General features: G+C 40.9%; 1 protein-coding gene across 1 annotated transcript in view; it reads left to right on the forward strand.

The window, feature by feature from the left end:
* Positions 1-20,109, forward strand: part of LOC122805544 (transcriptional-regulating factor 1-like) — a 544,032-nt gene that overhangs the window by 477,849 nt on the left and 46,074 nt on the right. Inside the window, exon 10 of the mRNA XM_044075759.1 lies at positions 19,712-19,858. Coding sequence (XP_043931694.1) covers positions 19,712-19,858 — 147 coding nt within the window. The remainder of the gene's footprint in view (positions 1-19,711; positions 19,859-20,109) is intronic.

Below are 20,109 nucleotides of genomic sequence, written 5' to 3' on the forward strand. Positions count from 1 at the left end.
GAGTGAGGAAAGAAAACCAGTTTGGGAGGCAACACCAGGGAAATAGGTAGAGATACCAGCATGGAAAGTGATTGGATGGAGTAGTGGCTGAAGTAGATGACTGGTAGATAAGCTGAGTGAGAGAAAGGGTGGGGGAGATTGGTTGAGAGGATGTAGGATGACTGATGTGAAGAGAGGCTGTGAGGTGCCAGTATAAGGTTTGTGGCTAGTTACAGGGAGATACTGAAGGGATGTGATGTGAAAGACAATAAAGAAGAAGGAGAGAAAAGTCAGCCAGGAGATATTGAAGTGGAATAGCAGGATATAATAAAATAAGTGAGGATGTGAGGAGAAGAGTAGGAAGTGGTAAAGAAAGGTGAATGAAAGGTAAGTGATTTAGGGAGAAAGTATGGATTATCGGCATATCTTGCAGGTGACTTCATACACTCTGTGGTACGTGCGGAAACCTACAGATTTTGATAGTATCCCTATGCACTATATATTCCTTTGGCTGTTATGGATATTTATTCATTGATGTTTCTTAAAACAAGTCTTATAACTATTGGGTCAATACAGACAGGATCCGTACTATCTGTGGCCTACTTCCAGATACTGAGGTTTCCTGACGCTTTCTGTAAGTTATTCAATTGATAAGTTACAGATACTCTGTGCTGAGATGGTCACTGCTCAGTAATGACTGAGTTAGTCTGAGGTCTTTTTGAATATGTGTCTCTTTAGGCTGAAATTGCATTACAGCTACAGTAACTGACATTATTGTTGTACACATATGTTTGTGTAGCATTTTAAAGTGAAATGCATGCAGACTCTGCCTTCAACAGATATGTACTGTAAGGGGTTACAATCCCCAAGACAGCATCTACAGATATCACAAGTTATGTTGCTTTTACAACTGTTATGAATGCAGGCATTGTTGCGAGTTTTTATACATCACATTGCTATATGTCACTGTGAGCATTTCAAAGACTTTTGCATTGCACAAGTATTCATAGTGGTTACAGTGCTATAAGCTGCCCACATAATCATCTCCATAAGTGGGCCCCCACATGAATGTGAACATGTCATGTGCATATCACTGTGTTTTGGATGGCAAACAGATCTAGGGGCAACAATTTCTCCCTACAGAAAAATGAGATTATAATAGATGCTCTGTGACAACATGGACAGAGCCTCCTTGGACGAGCAGGAACTATAGTATGGAGGAATGAAGTGTGGGCTGACATCACCAACATGATTAATGCAGTTGGAGGTCACAATAGATCCCATGAGGCCTGTCATCAATGTTGCTCTGATAAAATCCTCTGTGTAGCTAACAGGTGGCCCACCACTGCACCCCCCCATGAGATCACAATTTTTCTTGAATCCCTGCATATATGGTGAGTGGGGAGCAAAGCATACCCAGGGGTAGACTAGAAGCAGGAGTTCGCGGCCGAATATGTACGGGTTAATTTGCATGACATGGATGCCTATAGAGTAAATCATTGCATATACCGCTGTTGCATGCACATTCATGTATTGTGGTTTTTGATTTTCAGCGGAGGAATTGAATCATGTACAGAGATCCACACAGGGTGATGACAATCAAAATAAGTGTAATGACAGGTAGCCACACAACTGCAGTACAGACAGAACAGTGCAACCAATATGTGTACTGCTGTCAGCATTAATGTTCACAGGTCCATCTACTTCTGCACACTAGGGAATGCCAAGTGAGTGTCTCCATACAGTGTTACTGTGAGCACCACTTGTTATTGCCTCAACCTCATGTCATGGCACTGCTGTTTACTGTCATACTGATATTTCCCTAACATTGTACACTACAGGTACATCCACTGGGGGATCAAGCTATGCAGGTACAAGTACAGACAGACCGGGTTTGTTATCACAACAGGTTCATAGGTTGCATGTGTGTTGTGTTTGTATTCATCACATATGTCATGTATGTAGGATATGTAACATAACTGTCAACTCCATGTATGCACATTCTGTGAACCATACACAGACAAGACCTAATAGTATGTCAGTATTATCTGTAACATTGCATTGAGATATTCAAGCACATTGTCCTGATCTGTGTCATCTGTCTCATCTTTTAGCACATCAACTGCCTTTATCCTGCATTAGCCCATCCACTGATCCCAATGTGGGATCTGATGTGTCTTAATATGTTATCATGGCTATTGAGGCACAGGACACTGACATAGTGATACAGTCCAGCCAAAATAGCGACAGTCCTCTGGATGCGGCTGTAGCCTTAGATGTGCAGGGAAATTTGTCCAGCCATTCTGACAAAGAGGGGACGGTGGACAGAATGAGGCCAGTGAGCAACAGACCCATGTTGAGATTGCTGGTGATGTTAACGGTTCCCCACAACACATTGATACTGCCTATCACAGTAGACATAGGCGTGCAGCTGGTGCACATGGGCATATGTCAGTGGGTGTCCACCTACTCCTACAGGCAAATGAACATTCCCAGCAATGTCATGGATATGACATTTGTGCAATTGTCCTTGTCACAGATCATACTGGACACCAGATGGATGTGCTGCATGATGGACATGAGCACAGATACAGTGAGGTAATTGTGTCACTGGCTGCACAGAATGAAAGTATGTTATCTGTGTCATGTAGAATCCCTGGCCTCTACAGTAGTAGAACAGTGTTGTAGTACAAGCAGTGTTCTGCATGCTCTGACTGTGCTTAGCTGATTGCCACATGGGAGAACCAAACTTGCCTATCAGGCATCAATGTCTATGCTCCAGTGTGTGCACACGTCTGATGCTGGCCCATCTGCTATGAGCCCAACAGTCATGACCAGACAGTCAAGTCACAGTCATGCTCCTTCACCTCCATATGCTGGCATCACCCCATCAGTCTCCTCTGTGGAGCAACCTGAGCCAAGTGTTTCCATACGTGGTAGGGGCAGGCCAGATCACAGTGTGAGCTGTCAGTGTGGGCATCCTATAATGAGTCAGCGTAACACATACAGTTGATCCACTCTGTCCGGTAGTGCCAGTCTCACCCCATGGCAATGATGATTGCTGTGCAGAATACTAATAATGTCATCTGTGTGTGTTCATTGACAAGTCTGATGCCACAGGAGTCAGACAGTTGTACTAACCATAGCTGACTCCATTTATTGCATTACTTTATCCATACTTTACAGTGATATATTTGGCTTGTGATAGTAACAGCAGTTTTGCATTATGTCCTGAGTTGCTTACCTGTTTGCAGCTTTTTACAGTGGACAGATAGGAATGTGTTGCACTGATGTGTGTCCCTTATTGTGTGCATACAGAGATACACCAGTGTGAGTCTGTATGCATATCTATGTCAGTTGTGCCCTGAATTGAAGATTCCTGTGTGATGGATTTGTAGATGTTCATAATGTTATATATTTTGATTATGTTGTTATGTCTGATGTTCAGTATATACATCTAATAGGTAATTGCTATTAGATGTAATCCGTGCTGCTGTGGTGGAGCAACACCTGAACATCAATGTTTAATCTGTGTACTTCTGTATGTGTGACTTGTCATGGCTCAAAGTTGTGTCAGATGCTGTTGTTTTGCTTGGGGCTGCACTTGTGGTTCCACCCTCCTTTGCCCATGCCTGTATCTTCTGACTCCTACATCATCCTGCTCTTCCTCCTGTGATACCTGCAGGATTTCATCTTCAGATATCTGAGGTTCGTGAGGTAATTCATCCACACCTGCTACTGGAAGACCGCCATGTGCTCTAGTAGCACATTGTGCAGCATGGAGCATACTGTTATCATCTGTTCTGCCTTCTCAGGTGTGTATTGCAGTGCACCCCCAGATGTATCCAGACATCTGACCATAGCTTACAGTACACCAGACAAACACTGTATGGTATTTATTGTTGTTGCATGTGTTCTATTGTAGGCCTTCAATGCAAGGTTTGATGGTTCATGGTACGGGGTCATTAGCCAAGGCTGAAGTGGATAACCACAGTCACCTGTTGTGGGGAGTAAACACACATGTTGTCAGCATGGATACTGTTGGGAGGGATGTTCTTGGCTTACTAGAGTGGTGATTCATCACTGTGACAAAGCAGAAAATCCCTGAGGCTCCAATAACAGAATAATTTTTTTCTTACATTTATTTCATTGAATTGTACTTAACACTTATGGCTGTGCTATACAGTTAATCTGCTACATTTTGCACTGGTATAAAGCTTTTTTTTACTGTTTCACTGCATTGTTGTACTGTTTTATACTGTTTTGGCTGTATTTTCATTGCTAGATAGTGTTCCAGTACTGTAATTGCATTTTTATTGAATTACTTAACTGTAAACTGCTTTTTCATACTGAGAGTTGTATTTTCTGTTTGTGAGTGCTATATCTGTGCTTTTCTGTGCATTTTTTGTAAGGTTTCTGTGTTCTAGTCAGGTAGCATAGTCTGGATAGAGGCCTGCTGTTATCCAGGCCTGGTTGTTTTGCTTGTTGAGTTTCCTGTATTTCTGGCAGTCATCTTCTGTTGGTAGTGTCTTGTCTTCACTGTTAGTGAGAATGACAGAGTTGCCTGACCTTCTCTAGCACGAGTGATTGGTTGAAAGGACAGTGGATAGCAGGATCGGATAGTAATTCAAGATTCTAGATTCTTCCATCTTTTCTGGTATTTAAACCTAGTGTCTGCAGGGGGCTGTGCTTGTTTTTACCAGGCTGAGGAGTGGTGATTCATCACTGTGACAAAGCAGAAAATCCTGAGTCTCCAATAGCAGAATAAGATTTTTCTTCCTTTTATTTCATTGAATTGCACTTCTTAATGCTTATAGTTGTGCTATACAGCTAATCTACTACATTGTGCACTGCTATAAAGCATTTTTTACTGTTTCACTGCATTTCTGTACTGTCTTATACTGTTTCAACTGTATTTTCATTACTACATAGTGCTCCATTACTGTAATTGCATTTTTATTGAATTACTTAACTGTAAACTGTTTTTCATACAGAGCGTTGTATTTTCTGTTTGTGAGTGCTCTATCTGTGCTTTTCTCTGCATTTTTTGTGAGCTTTCTGTATTCTAATCAGGTAGCATAGTCTGGATAGAGGCCTGCTGTTATCCAGGCCTGGTTGTTTTGCTTGTTGAGTTTCCTGTGTTTCAGGCAGTCATCTTTTGCTGGTAGTGTCTTGTCTTCACTGTCAGTGAGAGTAACAGGGTTGCCTAACCTTCTCTAGCATAAGTGATTGGTTAAAAGATCAGGGGCTAGCAGGATTAGGCAGTAATTCGAGCTTCTAGAGTCATCTATTTTTTCTGGTATTTATACCCAGTGTTTGCAGGGTGTTGCATTTGTTTGCTCATTGCGCACTGCCGCTGTGCTGCTTTCACCCATTGTGAGGTATCTCAGTTGCATTTTTTCCCTTACCAGCACTCCTGTGTAACTGATGCCCTCCCTTGCAACTACTGTGATTTTATCCAGCCCTACTCATACCTATAGGTACTCTATTCTGATAGCACCCACTCTACCATTCTTTACCTCTCTTCCACAGATTCTGACAACCATGGATGGACAATTTCCTGTGGTTTCTCCTGCTAGTCTTGTTGATATGCACATCCTGAGACAGTGTAGCAACTGCCTCATGTACATAGACAACCCTCTTCTTCTACCACCTAGGAACACAATATGTGAGAGATGCAATTACATTAAGAACCTAGAATCCTTGCTGTCTCAATTACAAGCCAGTACATCTGGCACTGAGAAGGTTGTCTGTGTAAACACCACACCTCTAACACCACCCACACCTGTACAGTACATTCCTACATATGTGAAGGTTCTCAACAAAAGCATACCTAAACAAAAGAGACCTTCGAGGCAAAAGCACACACGCACATCACAACCCACCGCACCAAGCACCACACATAGTACACATGCCTGTGTCACACAGCCTCTAAGGCCCAGCCACATACCCAACATACTAGTCATAGGAGACTCTATCGTGAAACACAAAGATGTGCCCTTCACCAGGCTAGACAAGGGAAATTCATGGTAAGTTGCTTGTCAGGTGCTAGAATCCACCATATCACTCACGCACTCAAGTCTTTCAACAATAGGTACTGTTATGACTCTGTCATAGTCCATGTTGATGTGAATAACTTCAGATGCACCTCTCTGGACTATATGAAGAGAGATATGATTGAGCTTGCTGAATATGTGTCCCAGGCAGGTATGTCCCTAGCCTTAAGCAGCATCCTAGCTTCACCCAGAATGATGCCTCGGTACAAACAGAAAATGATTGACTTTAACAATTGGCTTAGTTTCTGGTGTCATTCCAAGGGGATCCAGTACTTGACAGCTTGGAAGGACATAATTGACAGACCACTATTATTTGCCAGAGATGGCCTTCTTCTGTCTCCCTTGGGCTTCAGGCTTCTGGCAAAGGCTCTTGCCTCCCCCATAGTGCCTTTTTTAGGTGAAGTCATGAGAACAAAATTACCAACGTGAAAAATTCTTCTAAATGAAATTTAAATGTCATGCTGCTAAATGCTAGGAGTCTTAACATGAAACTGCACTCATTGCAAGCATTCCTCACCCTGGAAGATGCTGACATTTGTGCAGTCACTGAAACCTGGTTCAAAGCTGTGGAGAGCACACCAGCCTTACCAGGTTACTTGTCCTACCATATGACCCCAAACAGAGGGCTACAAAGCCAAATGTGGTGGAGTTTCGACGTTTGTCAGAGACATACACACCTCCAGGCTGGTCAGACAATATGACACACAGGAGACACTCCAGATGCAGTTAACTATTGACAAAACACCTATTCAAATCATAGCTAGCTACAGACACCCAACCATGGGTCAGGAGGCCCACTCCACCTATCTGGACTTACTTGAATCCATCAAGATTCAACCCTCTACCCTGATCCTGGGTGACTTTAACTACCCATCCATAGAGTGGAAGACCTATTCTAGCTCAAACACAAATACCCAAAGATTCCTGGACTTCGTCAGTGCCAATGCATTGGATCAGCTGGTCAACACCCCCACACCCCCACAAGAGGTGAAAATATCCTGGACCTGCTACTAAACATGCCTACAGTGTCATCCTCCTTGGTAAGATCCGGCCATAAAGCACTCACTTTCAAAGTCCCCATCTCCCTCCTGACTCCCCCTCCCCCCCTTGCCAGAGTAAAAAAAAAACTTTTCCAAAGCTGACTACAACCTCATGAGAGCAGGTATAAGCAGCTTCACAGCCACCATCCCTTCAGCTGAATCAAGCACTAATGTCCAAGCCTACACCAAAAAAACTGTATGAGCACCTATATAGCTGCATGGATTCAGGAATACCTGAAAGGACCAAATCATCTTCCTCAAAGAAGAGTAAATCTGTCTGGTGGATAGCAGCAATAACCAGACTCTATAATAAAAGGAAAAAAATGCTGTCCAGGACCAAGAAGGTGCAGGTGCCAAGTTGGAAGCACTCTCTCCTTTCTCTGAACAAGCAAATAAGGTCACTGGTGAAGTCCTCTAAGGCTAACTTCTAGTCCAAATTGGCCACATCCACTAAGGACAATTACAAAGCCTTCTTTGCATACATCCTCAACCTCAAAGGTAACTCCCAAATCTGCTCTGAATTGGTGGTCAAGAATACCACATATACAAATGCAATATAGCCAACCTGCTGGCAGACAAGTTCAGTGAAAACTTCACCCTCCCCCGTCCCCCCATCAGTAAACCAGGACATCCCCAGCATCTGACCCCCTCCCTCCCTTCATCACCAGGGAGCAGGTTATTAATGCCCTCGAAAAGGCAAAAAATACAGCCTGCATGGGACCTGACAACATCCCTGGCTGTGTCCTACATGAACTCAGCCAAGAGCTCTCAGCATCACTAGGTACCCTATTCAACCAAAGCCTGTGCACCAGCTTCATCCCAGCAGAATGGAGGACAGCCACTATCATCCCACTGCACAGAGGTGGAGCGTCCACCAACCCAGGCAATTATAGGCCACTCAGCCTAACTAGCCTGATCTGCAAGGCCATGGAGCGCTTTATCATGGACCTTATAAACAAGGACATTGGGAACCTCCAAATGCTTGATCCCACACAGTTTGGTTTTATCAAAGGGAGATCATGCCAGTTAAACTTGGTCACCTTCATTGAAACAATCACCAAAACTACAATGCACACTGCCTACCTTGACCTAACCAAAGTCTTCAACACTATTTCCCACTCAGGCATAATAGATAAACTCTCCCAGCTAGGCATCACTCCATATGTTACCAGATGGTTATCTGACTGGCTCACTGATAGAACCCACTCAGTCAAAATAGGAGAAGCCACATCTAGTAGTACACTCGTAACAACTGGTGAACCCCAAAGATCAGTCTTGGAGCCTCTATTGTTTGGGATATACTTTTCTGAAGTGCAAGCCAAAACCACTGGTCTGTGGCTGACCAAGTTTGCAGATGACTGCAAGCTGGGCACTGTCATAAATTCCCCTAGTGATGTGAACATTCTCCAAGAGGGTCTTAACCAAACTAATGACTGGTCCCAGAAGCATGGTCTCAAACTGAATGCCAAGAAATGCATCATTATCCCCTTTAAGAAAAATGGTGTCCCCACTAATTATCATATTGATAACAATGTACTAAGCACGCAGTCAGTCATGAGGGTCTTAGGCACCCAGGTTGATAGCAACTTGACTTTTGACCACCATGTTGCTTCCATTATACAGCAGGCTTTCTACATGCCCATCCAGGAACAAGGAGGTCATAACATCCCTGTACTCCTCCATTATCAGACCCATTATCGAGTACAATGCCCCCTTCGGCATGTACCTTGCTAGAGTAATATAAGGCAAGTAAAAGGTATATGCCTTTTTCCCTACTGTAATGCAATCCTGACGTTAGTATATATAGTTGGGGGGGGGCATAGCTCCCCCTACATTGGGGGCTGTGGGGGGTATAGCCCCTCACCTTGTTTGGTTTTATATTATATTTCACCAAACACTTCAAAACAATACATTTTAAACCATAGACATGCATACTTACAGCACCAATGGCTAACTCTTTCCAGAAGACAATATATACCCAAACAAAGTGGGGGGGGCTACACACACCACACACCACACCCCCCAATACAGGGGGTTGTGCCCCCGACACCCCCCCAATTATATACATACTAACTCCAGGATCACACTACCTTTTACTTGCCTTACAGTACTCTACACAGTGCCAGTACTTCACTTCAGTGAAATGAGATTAGGTGAAATGAGTTTTCAGTAATTTGAGCTTTCAGCGATTTGGTCCCAGTAAAATAAAATTCACTGAAATGACACCCCTGTTAAAATGCCAGGTTTTTGTGATATAAAAAAATGAGACCACAATAAAACATTTCAAAACTTTTCCCACCTTTAATGTGACCTATAACCTGTACACTTCAATTGAAAAGCAAGCAAATCTGTTAGAGGAAAAAATATATAAAAAATAAAAAACGTAAAATAAGCTGATTGCATAAGTGTGCACACCCTTAAACTAATACTTTGTTGTATGTGCACACCCTTAAACTAATACTTTGTTGAAGCACCTTTTGATTTAATTACAGCATTCAGTCTTTTTGGGTACACACCTGCCATCAATTAAAGAGACTCTAATTAACCTCAAATGAAGTTCAGCTGTCCTAGTAGTATTTTCCTGACATTTACTCAGTTGCCTGATACAGCAAAAGCCTTGGTTTGCAGACAGCTTACAAAGCATCAAACGGATGTCATTGTTGAAAGTTATCAGTCAGGAGAAGGGTACAAAAAATTTTCCATAGCATTGGATATACCATGGAACACAGTGAAGACAGTCATCAAAAAGTGGATAAAATATGACACAACAGTGATGTTGCAAAGAACTGGACATCCCTCCAAAATTGAAGAAAAGACAAGACGAAAACTGGTCAGGGAGGCTGCCAAGAGACCTACAGCAACACTGAAGGAGCTACAGGAATTTCTGGCAAGTACTGGTTGTGTACTACATGTCACAATAATCTCCTGTACTCTCCATATGTCTGGACTATGGGGTAGGGTTGCAAGATGGAAGCCTTTTCTTACACAAAAAACATCCAGGCCCAGCTAAAACTTGCAAAACAATACATCAAGTCTCCCAAAAGCATGTGGGAAAATGTGTTATGGTCTGATGAGAACAAGGTTGAACTTTTTGGCCACAATTCCAAAAGGTACGTTTGGAGCGAAAACAATACTTCGCATCACCAAAAAACACCATCCTCATGGTGAAGCATGGTGGTGGCAGTATCATGCTTTGAGGTTGCTTTTCTTCAGCTGGAACTAGGACTTTAGTTAAGGTGGAGGGAATTATGAAAAGTTCCAAATACCAGTCACTTTCAGCCCAAAACCTTCTGGCATCTGCTAGAAAGCTGAAGATGAAGAGGAATTTCACCTTTCAACACGGCAATGACCCCAAGCATACATCCAAATCCACATAAGAATGGCTTCACCAAAAGAAAACTGAAGTTTTAGAATGGCCCAGCCAGAACCCAGACCTAAATCCAATAGAAAATCAGTGGGGTGACCTAAAGAGGGCTGTGCACAAGAGATGCCCTCGCAATCTGACAGATTTGGAGTGCTTTTGCAAGGAAGAGTGGGCAAATATTGCCAAGTCAAAATGTGCCATGCTGCTAGACTCCTACCTAACAAGACTGAATGCTGTAATTAAATCAAAAGGTGCTTCAACAAAGTATTAGTTTAAGGGTGTGCACACTTATGCAACCAGCGTATTGTACGTTTTTTATTTTTTATATTTTTTCCCCTAACAGATTTGTTTGTTTTTCAATTGAATTGTACAGCTTACAGGTTACATTAAATGTGGGGAAAGTTTTCAAATGATTTATTGTAGTCTCATTTTTTTATATCACAAAAACCTGGCATTTCAACAGGGGTGTGTAAATGTTTTGTATCATATATATATATATATATATATATATATATATATATATATATATATATATATATATATATTTATTTATTTATTTATTTATTTTTGTCAGATACAGATACGACTTGGTATTGGTTTTGTTTTGAAGGCAGCTGTATTGCTGGAAATTAGCAGTTATTTTGTTGGTTTGCCATGTGTTCCAGGCCTTGTCTCTAATTCTTATTATTGTTTAGTGGCTAAGATTAGTCAGAGAGCTGGTGTACATTTGACTTTTTTATTTCTAATAGGTGCATGATGATTAAGAGCATTTATGAAAGTTTTTAAAGGCCTCAGCAGCCTTGTCTAGGAGGGAGTTGCTTTAGGATATTCCAGATGTAAGCTTGTAGAGATGTTAGGAAGGAGCTGGAGTTAAAAATTGCTGATAAGGCTGACAGTTATATATTATGAGTTTGGAGTGCTCGGTTAGGGAGCAGATGCAAATGTGTGATGGTGATCACAGAGTAGGTAGTAGTACTGTCCCAGAAAAGACAATGCTACTAGAATTAGTAGTTAGTGTCCAGTCTATGGTGGAATGAGTAGAGGATGTTTTAGTGTAACTTTTAAGGAAGTGAATTGATTGGGTAAGACTGTATACATTTATGCAAGGGTGGTCTGTAAGATTGTTAAGGACTTTGCCCAGTGTATTTTAATGTCACCTAGGATGATATTTTTTAAAGGAATATTGTGGGAAGACCAGGATAAGATACCATCCAGTAAAGATGTGTTTGGAGTATTGTTAGGTGAGATTTATAATGACATTATACATACAGACTTTACATTGTTTAGATGAAGTATTGTTGTAAGGATTTCAGCTTTTAAGGTAGAAATATGTTTGGGATATGGCATTACCTAGAACATTTTGCAGTATAGTATGCCTATGCATTCACCTTTATGTTGAATGTGTGGGTTGGGCAGGGGGGCTCGTTAGATGTGGTATTGAGTTTTAACCAGGTTTCAGTTACATCGAGTACATCAAGACTGAGTCTGGATCCAAGCATGTAAGCTGGTCGTTTTGTTACAGATACTTTGAATAATTCGGTTATAAATGTTTAAGTTAGAGTTTTTAACAGATGAGTAACTAAGCTGTGTGTAAGAGTCGGGACATAGACTGGGATGAATATATCAACTTAGTTGGATGTCGTAGTGGTAATATATGATGATTGTAGATGTTTAGGTGTGGAGAATATATGTGTGTAGAGTTTTTTGAGGTGCTAGCAGGAGAAGACAGAACTTGAGAAAAAGCACAGCAGAGGTATTGCAAAGATGAGAAGAGATACCTGAGAAGGATGTGGTAGTAGGAACAGTAGAATCAAATGTATGAGAGCTTGGAAATAAATTCAAAGTTTAGTTTGAACTAACTTGTTAACACAGAAAAGGCTAGTAGTAGTATTAGGAGATACATTTGAAGCAAAGCCATGGTGTAATTTAAGCAATGCAGTGTGTTTTAACAAGAGTTGAGATGTTAAGTTCTGGAGAGTTAAATGCATTTGTTAGTAGACGTGTGAATAAATGGGTCTTTTAGATGTTATGGGTAGGTTGGGTTAGAACGTTTATTAAAGGTCATGACTGAGAGATGTGATCAGTTAGTGAGAATGAGGAAATGTGTCAGAGGTATGGTCAGATTAGTCTAAATGTACAGTAAGGGTGGGATGGGAAATGTGTCAGAGGTATGGTCAGATTAGTCTAAATGTACAGTAAGGGTGGGATGGGAAATGTGTCAGAGGTATGGTCAGATTAGTTTAAATGTACAGTAAGGGTGGGATGGGAAATGTGTCAGAGGTATGGTCAGATTAGTTTAAATGTACAGTAAGGGTGGGATGGGAAATGTGTCAGAGGTATGGTCAGATTAGTTTAAATGTACAGTAAGATGGGATGGGAAATGTGTCAGAGGTATGGTCAGATTAGTTTAAATGTACAGTAAGGGTGGGATGGGAAATGTGTCAGAGGTATGGTCAGATTAGTTTAAATGTACAGTAAGGGTGGGATGGGAAATGTGTCAGAGGTATGGTCAGATTAGTTTAAATGTACAGTAAGGGTGGGATGGGAAATGTGTCAGAGGTATGGTCAGATTAGTTTAAATGTACAGTAAGGGTGGGATGGGAAATGTGTCAGAGGTATGGTCAGATTAGTTTAAATGTACAGTAAGGGTGGGATGGGAAATGTGTCAGAGGTATGGTCAGATTAGTTTAAATGTACAGTAAGGGTGGGATGGGAAATGTGTCAGAGGTATGGTCAGATTAGTTTAAATGTACAGTAAGGGTGGGATGGGAAATGTGTCAGAGGTATGGTCAGATTAGTTTAAATGTACAGTAAGGGTGGGATGGGAAATGTGTCAGAGGTATGGTCAGATTAGTTTAAATGTACAGTAAGGGTGGGATGGGAAATGTGTCAGAGGTATGGTCAGATTAGTTTAAATGTACAGTAAGGGTGGGATGGGAAATGTGTCAGAGGTATGGTCAGATTAGTTTAAATGTACAGTAAGGGTGGGATGGGAAATGTGTCAGAGGTATGGTCAGATTAGTTTAAATGTACAGTAAGGGTGGGATGGGAAATGTGTCAGAGGTATGGTCAGATTAGTTTAAATGTACAGTAAGGGTGGGATGGGAAATGTGTCAGAGGTATGGTCAGATTAGTTTAAATGTACAGTAAGGGTGGGATGGGAAATGTGTCAGAGGTATGGTCAGATTAGTTTAAATGTACAGTAAGGGTGGGATGGGAAATGTGTCAGAGGTATGGTCAGATTAGTTTAAATGTACAGTAAGGGTGGGATGGGAAATGTGTCAGAGGTATGGTCAGATTAGTTTAAATGTACAGTAAGGGTGGGATGGGAAATGTGTCAGAGGTATGGTCAGATTAGTTTAAATGTACAGTAAGGGTGGGATGGGAAATGTGTCAGAGGTATGGTCAGATTAGTTTAAATGTACAGTAAGGGTGGGATGGGAAATGTGTCAGAGGTATGGTCAGATTAGTTTAAATGTACAGTAAGGGTGGGATGGGAAATGTGTCAGAGGTATGGTCAGATTAGTTTAAATGTACAGTAAGGGTGGGATGGGAAATGTGTCAGAGGTATGGTCAGATTAGTTTAAATGTACAGTAAGGGTGGGATGGGAAATGTGTCAGAGGTATGGTCAGATTAGTTTAAATGTACAGTAAGGGTGGGATGGGAAATGTGTCAGAGGTATGGTCAGATTAGTTTAAATGTACAGTAAGGGTGGGATGGGAAATGTGTCAGAGGTATGGTCAGATTAGTTTAAATGTACAGTAAGGGTGGGATGGGAAATGTGTCAGAGGTATGGTCAGATTAGTTTAAATGTACAGTAAGGGTGGGATGGGAAATGTGTCAGAGGTATGGTCAGATTAGTTTAAATGTACAGTAAGGGTGGGATGGGAAATGTGTCAGAGGTATGGTCAGATTAGTTTAAATGTACAGTAAGGGTGGGATGGGAAATGTGTCAGAGGTATGGTCAGATTAGTTTAAATGTACAGTAAGGGTGGGATGGGAAATGTGTCAGAGGTATGGTCAGATTAGTTTAAATGTACAGTAAGGGTGGGATGGGAAATGTGTCAGAGGTATGGTCAGATTAGTTTAAATGTACAGTAAGGGTGGGATGGGAAATGTGTCAGAGGTATGGTCAGATTAGTTTAAATGTACAGTAAGGGTGGGATGGGAAATGTGTCAGAGGTATGGTCAGATTAGTTTAAATGTACAGTAAGGGTGGGATGGGAAATGTGTCAGAGGTATGGTCAGATTAGTTTAAATGTACAGTAAGGGTGGGATGGGAAATGTGTCAGAGGTATGGTCAGATTAGTTTAAATGTACAGTAAGGGTGGGATGGGAAATGTGTCAGAGGTATGGTCAGATTAGTTTAAATGTACAGTAAGGGTGGGATGGGAAATGTGTCAGAGGTATGGTCAGATTAGTTTAAATGTACAGTAAGGGTGGGATGGGAAATGTGTCAGAGGTATGGTCAGATTAGTTTAAATGTACAGTAAGGGTGGGATGGGAAATGTGTCAGAGGTATGGTCAGATTAGTTTAAATGTACAGTAAGGGTGGGATGGGAAATGTGTCAGAGGTATGGTCAGATTAGTTTAAATGTACAGTAAGGGTGGGATGGGAAATGTGTCAGAGGTATGGTCAGATTAGTTTAAATGTACAGTAAGGGTGGGATGGGAAATGTGTCAGAGGTATGGTCAGATTAGTTTAAATGTACAGTAAGGGTGGGATGGGAAATGTGTCAGAGGTATGGTCAGATTAGTTTAAATGTACAGTAAGGGTGGGATGGGAAATGTGTCAGAGGTATGGTCAGATTAGTTTAAATGTACAGTAAGGGTGGGATGGGAAATGTGTCAGAGGTATGGTCAGATTAGTTTAAATGTACAGTAAGGGTGGGATGGGAAATGTGTCAGAGGTATGGTCAGATTAGTTTAAATGTACAGTAAGGGTGGGATGGGAAATGTGTCAGAGGTATGGTCAGATTAGTTTAAATGTACAGTAAGGGTGGGATGGGAAATGTGTCAGAGGTATGGTCAGATTAGTTTAAATGTACAGTAAGGGTGGGATGGGAAATGTGTCAGAGGTATGGTCAGATTAGTTTAAATGTACAGTAAGGGTGGGATGGGAAATGTGTCAGAGGTATGGTCAGATTAGTTTAAATGTACAGTAAGGGTGGGATGGGAAATGTGTCAGAGGTATGGTCAGATTAGTTTAAATGTACAGTAAGGGTGGGATGGGAAATGTGTCAGAGGTATGGTCAGATTAGTTTAAATGTACAGTAAGGGTGGGATGGGAAATGTGTCAGAGGTATGGTCAGATTAGTTTAAATGTACAGTAAGGGTGGGATGGGAAATGTGTCAGAGGTATGGTCAGATTAGTTTAAATGTACAGTAAGGGTGGGATGGGAAATGTGTCAGAGGTATGGTCAGATTAGTTTAAATGTACAGTAAGGGTGGGATGGGAAATGTGTCAGAGGTATGGTCAGATTAGTTTAAATGTACAGTAAGGGTGGGATGGGAAATGTGTCAGAGGTATGGTCAGATTAGTTTAAATGTACAGTAAGGGTGGGATGGGAAATGTGTCAGAGGTATGGTCAGATTAGTCTAAATGTACAGTAAGGGTGGAACGGGAATTGTGATAGGGTAGAGCAGCAGAGCAAGTTCACCTCAGAGGGCAATGAAAGTCTGTCATGGCCATAAACTACTTTTGAAACCTTTGGAAGGTTAAGTAACAGTGAAGCTAAGAAGTGTATGGGTAACACAGAGGCTAGCTGGGTTGAAATTGCGTATAGCGATTAGGTGGATTACTGATTCTGGTTTTTTTTTTGGTTACACTTTGCAGTCACTTTGTGGAACATACAGTTAACTGTAGGCACAAACAGAGTGTCTTTGTTTGTCTTCTGATTTTGGAATAGTGCGATATGGCTGCTATCTTCACCCACAGACACCAGAGACAAATAATGTAATGTATTACAACACCATAGCATTAGAAATTAAAATGTATTGTTACATTTCTCACACTTTCTGTTTTACAGCTAATTTAATTTCTGGATATAATCCTGATGTTAAACGAGTAAGTAGTTTGAAAACAAAAAGATTATGACATTTTGTTTGCTGTTTTAGTTTTGCTGCTGACTTAGTTTTTCCTTATGACAACACCCACAAAATGATGTCAAGTTAGTTATCGGCAATAACTTACATAAACATGCAAAACATTCTGGGTGACCAAGAGCACCATACTTCTTAGAACAACTACTTATTTACACTATGGTTTCATTAACAGAGCATCAGATATGTTAACATTTCAAGAATGGGTGTTCCTTCTGTAAGAAATAGCCAACAAATTGTCTTACTAGGATATAAGACTCCCTTATTGCTGCAGCTGGCATGGAAAATGGTAGCTTCTACACCAATGTAGGAAGTGAGGGATTGTGGGTACAGTCTTTCATAATGTCATGTCTGGCATTCTCATTTTCAAGGAAATTTCAAAGGGTGGTGTTTATGAATTAAACTAACTATAAAAACAGCACACTATTTGCCTCAAACTCTGTAAAGTTTGTAATGCTATATAGTAAGGAGATGACTCCAGTCACTAAAACTGGGTTATTTACATTTGCCATTTTTTTGCAATTTGCTGCTGTGGAGAATAGCACTTTGCCTGGAGTCTTGTAGCTGCTGAAAGTCTAGAAAGCAGTCACTGGGGGGAGGGGTAGAGCTGCACAGCTGTAATTATCCACTGCCAAAGGAGATGTACTGTTTTCTCAAGGCCAGGTACTCCAATTCACTTAAAAAGTTACTAAATTAACAGGTTTTGCATCAACATGTATTTTCTGACCAATACAAACTATAAAACTGTAATTGGGCATCACTGATTAACTATAATCCTTAGTGATTTGCCAGAAAATCTAAAATTTTATGAGTGACAGGGCAAAAATATGAGACAAAAATCAGAGACATTCTGCAAAATTCTGAAAAGTTGAGAGGTATGATCTGAAAATATCTTTTGCTGACCCAAGGTTGACAGTGTGTTAGTAGAAATGTTGGATTACAGTTTTGGTGTCTGTTTTTCTTTGCAATTCACATATCCTACAGAAGGAAAATACAGAGGTAATACTGTCTCAGTTTGAATTTATGACCCCCTAAAAGACATTTGAAACATAAGCTGGAACTCTGACTGGAACAGGACGTGGGAGAGTAGTCTCTGAAGACTATGGCTGGAATTCATAATCAAGCTGCACAGTACAGAGCAGGTAGTTGTGTAGTTAGCAGCTTTCTACAGGGTTTTTGCAGTTTCTAAACGTGTGCATCAGTACACCAAGTGGTGAAGTGCATCATATTACATATGCAAATGACCACATAATGAGGTGCAAATGAAAGCAAGCACATACACAAATGAGGAAGTAAGACACACAAATGTACACAATCAAAACAGTGTCATGATTCAGTCGTATCTGGAGGTTCTTGCAAACCAGGCTTCATGACTCTGAACAAAGGCCACAGCACACAGGAAATTATCTGCAATTCAGACTGCAGTAATGATCAGCAGGACTTGTACAGCAACATTTTCTTATACTTAGCATAGCTAACTCCCATTTAATAGCACTACAAAGCAAATGGCAGCAAAACAGCACTCTAGACAATAGATAACCTATTACAATTTGATTGACCAGGAGATAGTTGAGCAGTTCTGTGTTGTTTGGGACATTATAAGGAGCCTGATGGACCTATTCCACATAGATGCAAATACAGGAGGACTGAATGGCATTCCAGTCCCTCTGTATACAAAAACTATGTGTAACATTCGCTATCCTAGTCCAAGACCAGCTGGGAATACATTAGGTTTATCAGAGAAATCAGTCTTGATGTAATGCTTCTGTATGTAGATGAGCAAATCAGGTTTCTCAGGACAAGAGAGGAGACAGCCACCATAGATTCCACACATGTGCCAATAAAGATTATACCTGCTTCACCGTCACAGAGGTATATCAAAAAGAAAGACTATCATTCCATGAATTGCCATGTAGTGTCTAATGCACCGGCAATTAAAACCAATGTGTCTGCACAGCACCCAGACAGTTCTCATGATTTTCACATACAGCACACTTGTCACAAACATCACCACTTCCAGAAAGTGATTCTCACAGGGCCATCTAATTCAGGAAAGGTGCACAGAATATATGTATACAGCTATATAAATATATAAATACTTCCTCTGTTGTATTCTTCACAGTTTGTTCACTTGCATAGATTCCCCAGTTCTTCATTCATTTTGACTTGCTTGCACACAGATCTCAGTCTCCAAAACACATTCCACTGAATGGATTAAAATCTACAAACTGTTTAATTTCACAGAGATTGTGCAACCTCAGAGTAAATTATATTAGTTAAGGAAATGTAGAGGCTGAAACTCCCTGCATCAGGGTGGGGGCTTTCCCTAATTCATACAGGATTGTACCTATAAATCCATTTCACAAATAAGGTCGAATGACTGGGGTTCTCATAAAAGAAAATTGATTTCAGGTACCACGTTCACTCTGCGTGCAGGATGGCATGTGACTGCAGGAACCAAATGCATAGTAAGTTGTTATTTGTCTTTCGGCTTTTCCTGGTTAGGGGTTGCCACAGCGGAACTCCAGTCTGCTAATGACTGGCAGTGGATTTTTTCGGTGCCGAGTTGCCAGCCCGATGCCCAACCTTCAAAGAAGGCACACCCATTCATGCACCCACCTACCTGCATGTCTTTAGATGTCTCTCAACCACAGGGAAGACATGCAGACTCCACACAGAAGGCGCTCCAGCTGAGAATCGAACAGGGGAACCTCTTGCTGTGAGGCAACAATGCTAACCGCTGCACCACTGCAGTATTTATCAAAAACAATTTCATGGCATCAAAACACCATCCATTGTTTTATTAATCCATTGCGTAGTATCAAAATACCATCTGATTTTTTACTAATGAAGACTTCATATATGTTCAGACACACTACAGTTTAAATGAAAGTATAGATGATACATTTATGAAATATCCCACAAATGCTTTTAGATAGCCAGTTCTTCTCTATATGTTAATACTATTTTATACATACAGAGGTCTGTATAAGTGTGTGTGGGTGGTACTGTTCTGTTCAATGTCACTAGTAAATCTGATTTACCTAAACACATGTAAATGCATAAGTAAGCATTCAGTACTTTTGAAACTGAAGGAATTTCTAAGTACCATTTTGTGTCTGTTTGTGAAGTAATAATATTAGCTAATGTATGCTTTTTTCTTTAATAGCTAAAAACCAAGCGACTTTCCCAATGCATTGAGTATTACTACCTTTATAAGAAGGTTCCAAAATGGTATAAGAAGCCAAGGTTACAGCCGCACGAAGAAGAGGAAGAATGGAAAAGTCCCAGTTCACACCAACAGCAGTACCTAGAGGTAAAAATGTATATGTAGGCAGGAGAAATGAGATCATTCTATGTAATTAATTTGTCACAATAAAGGCCAAGCAACACAGATCTCAAGTCATACAATTCATGCATTAAATGAAGCTGGATAAGCTCATTTTATTTCTTAACTTCAATCTAGACAGAGTAAAGTTGTAACTAAAGTACTACAACATAAGTGAGTCGTCTGTGTGCTGTGAAGTTGAAATGTTGGAGAGACCTGTAGACAATGCATTGTCATCA

Source organism: Protopterus annectens, chromosome 6.part1 (assembly GCF_019279795.1).
Source record: "Protopterus annectens isolate FY-2018-M chromosome 6.part1, PAN1.0, whole genome shotgun sequence".
In the NCBI taxonomy this organism is placed as follows: domain Eukaryota; kingdom Metazoa; phylum Chordata; order Ceratodontiformes; family Protopteridae; genus Protopterus; species Protopterus annectens.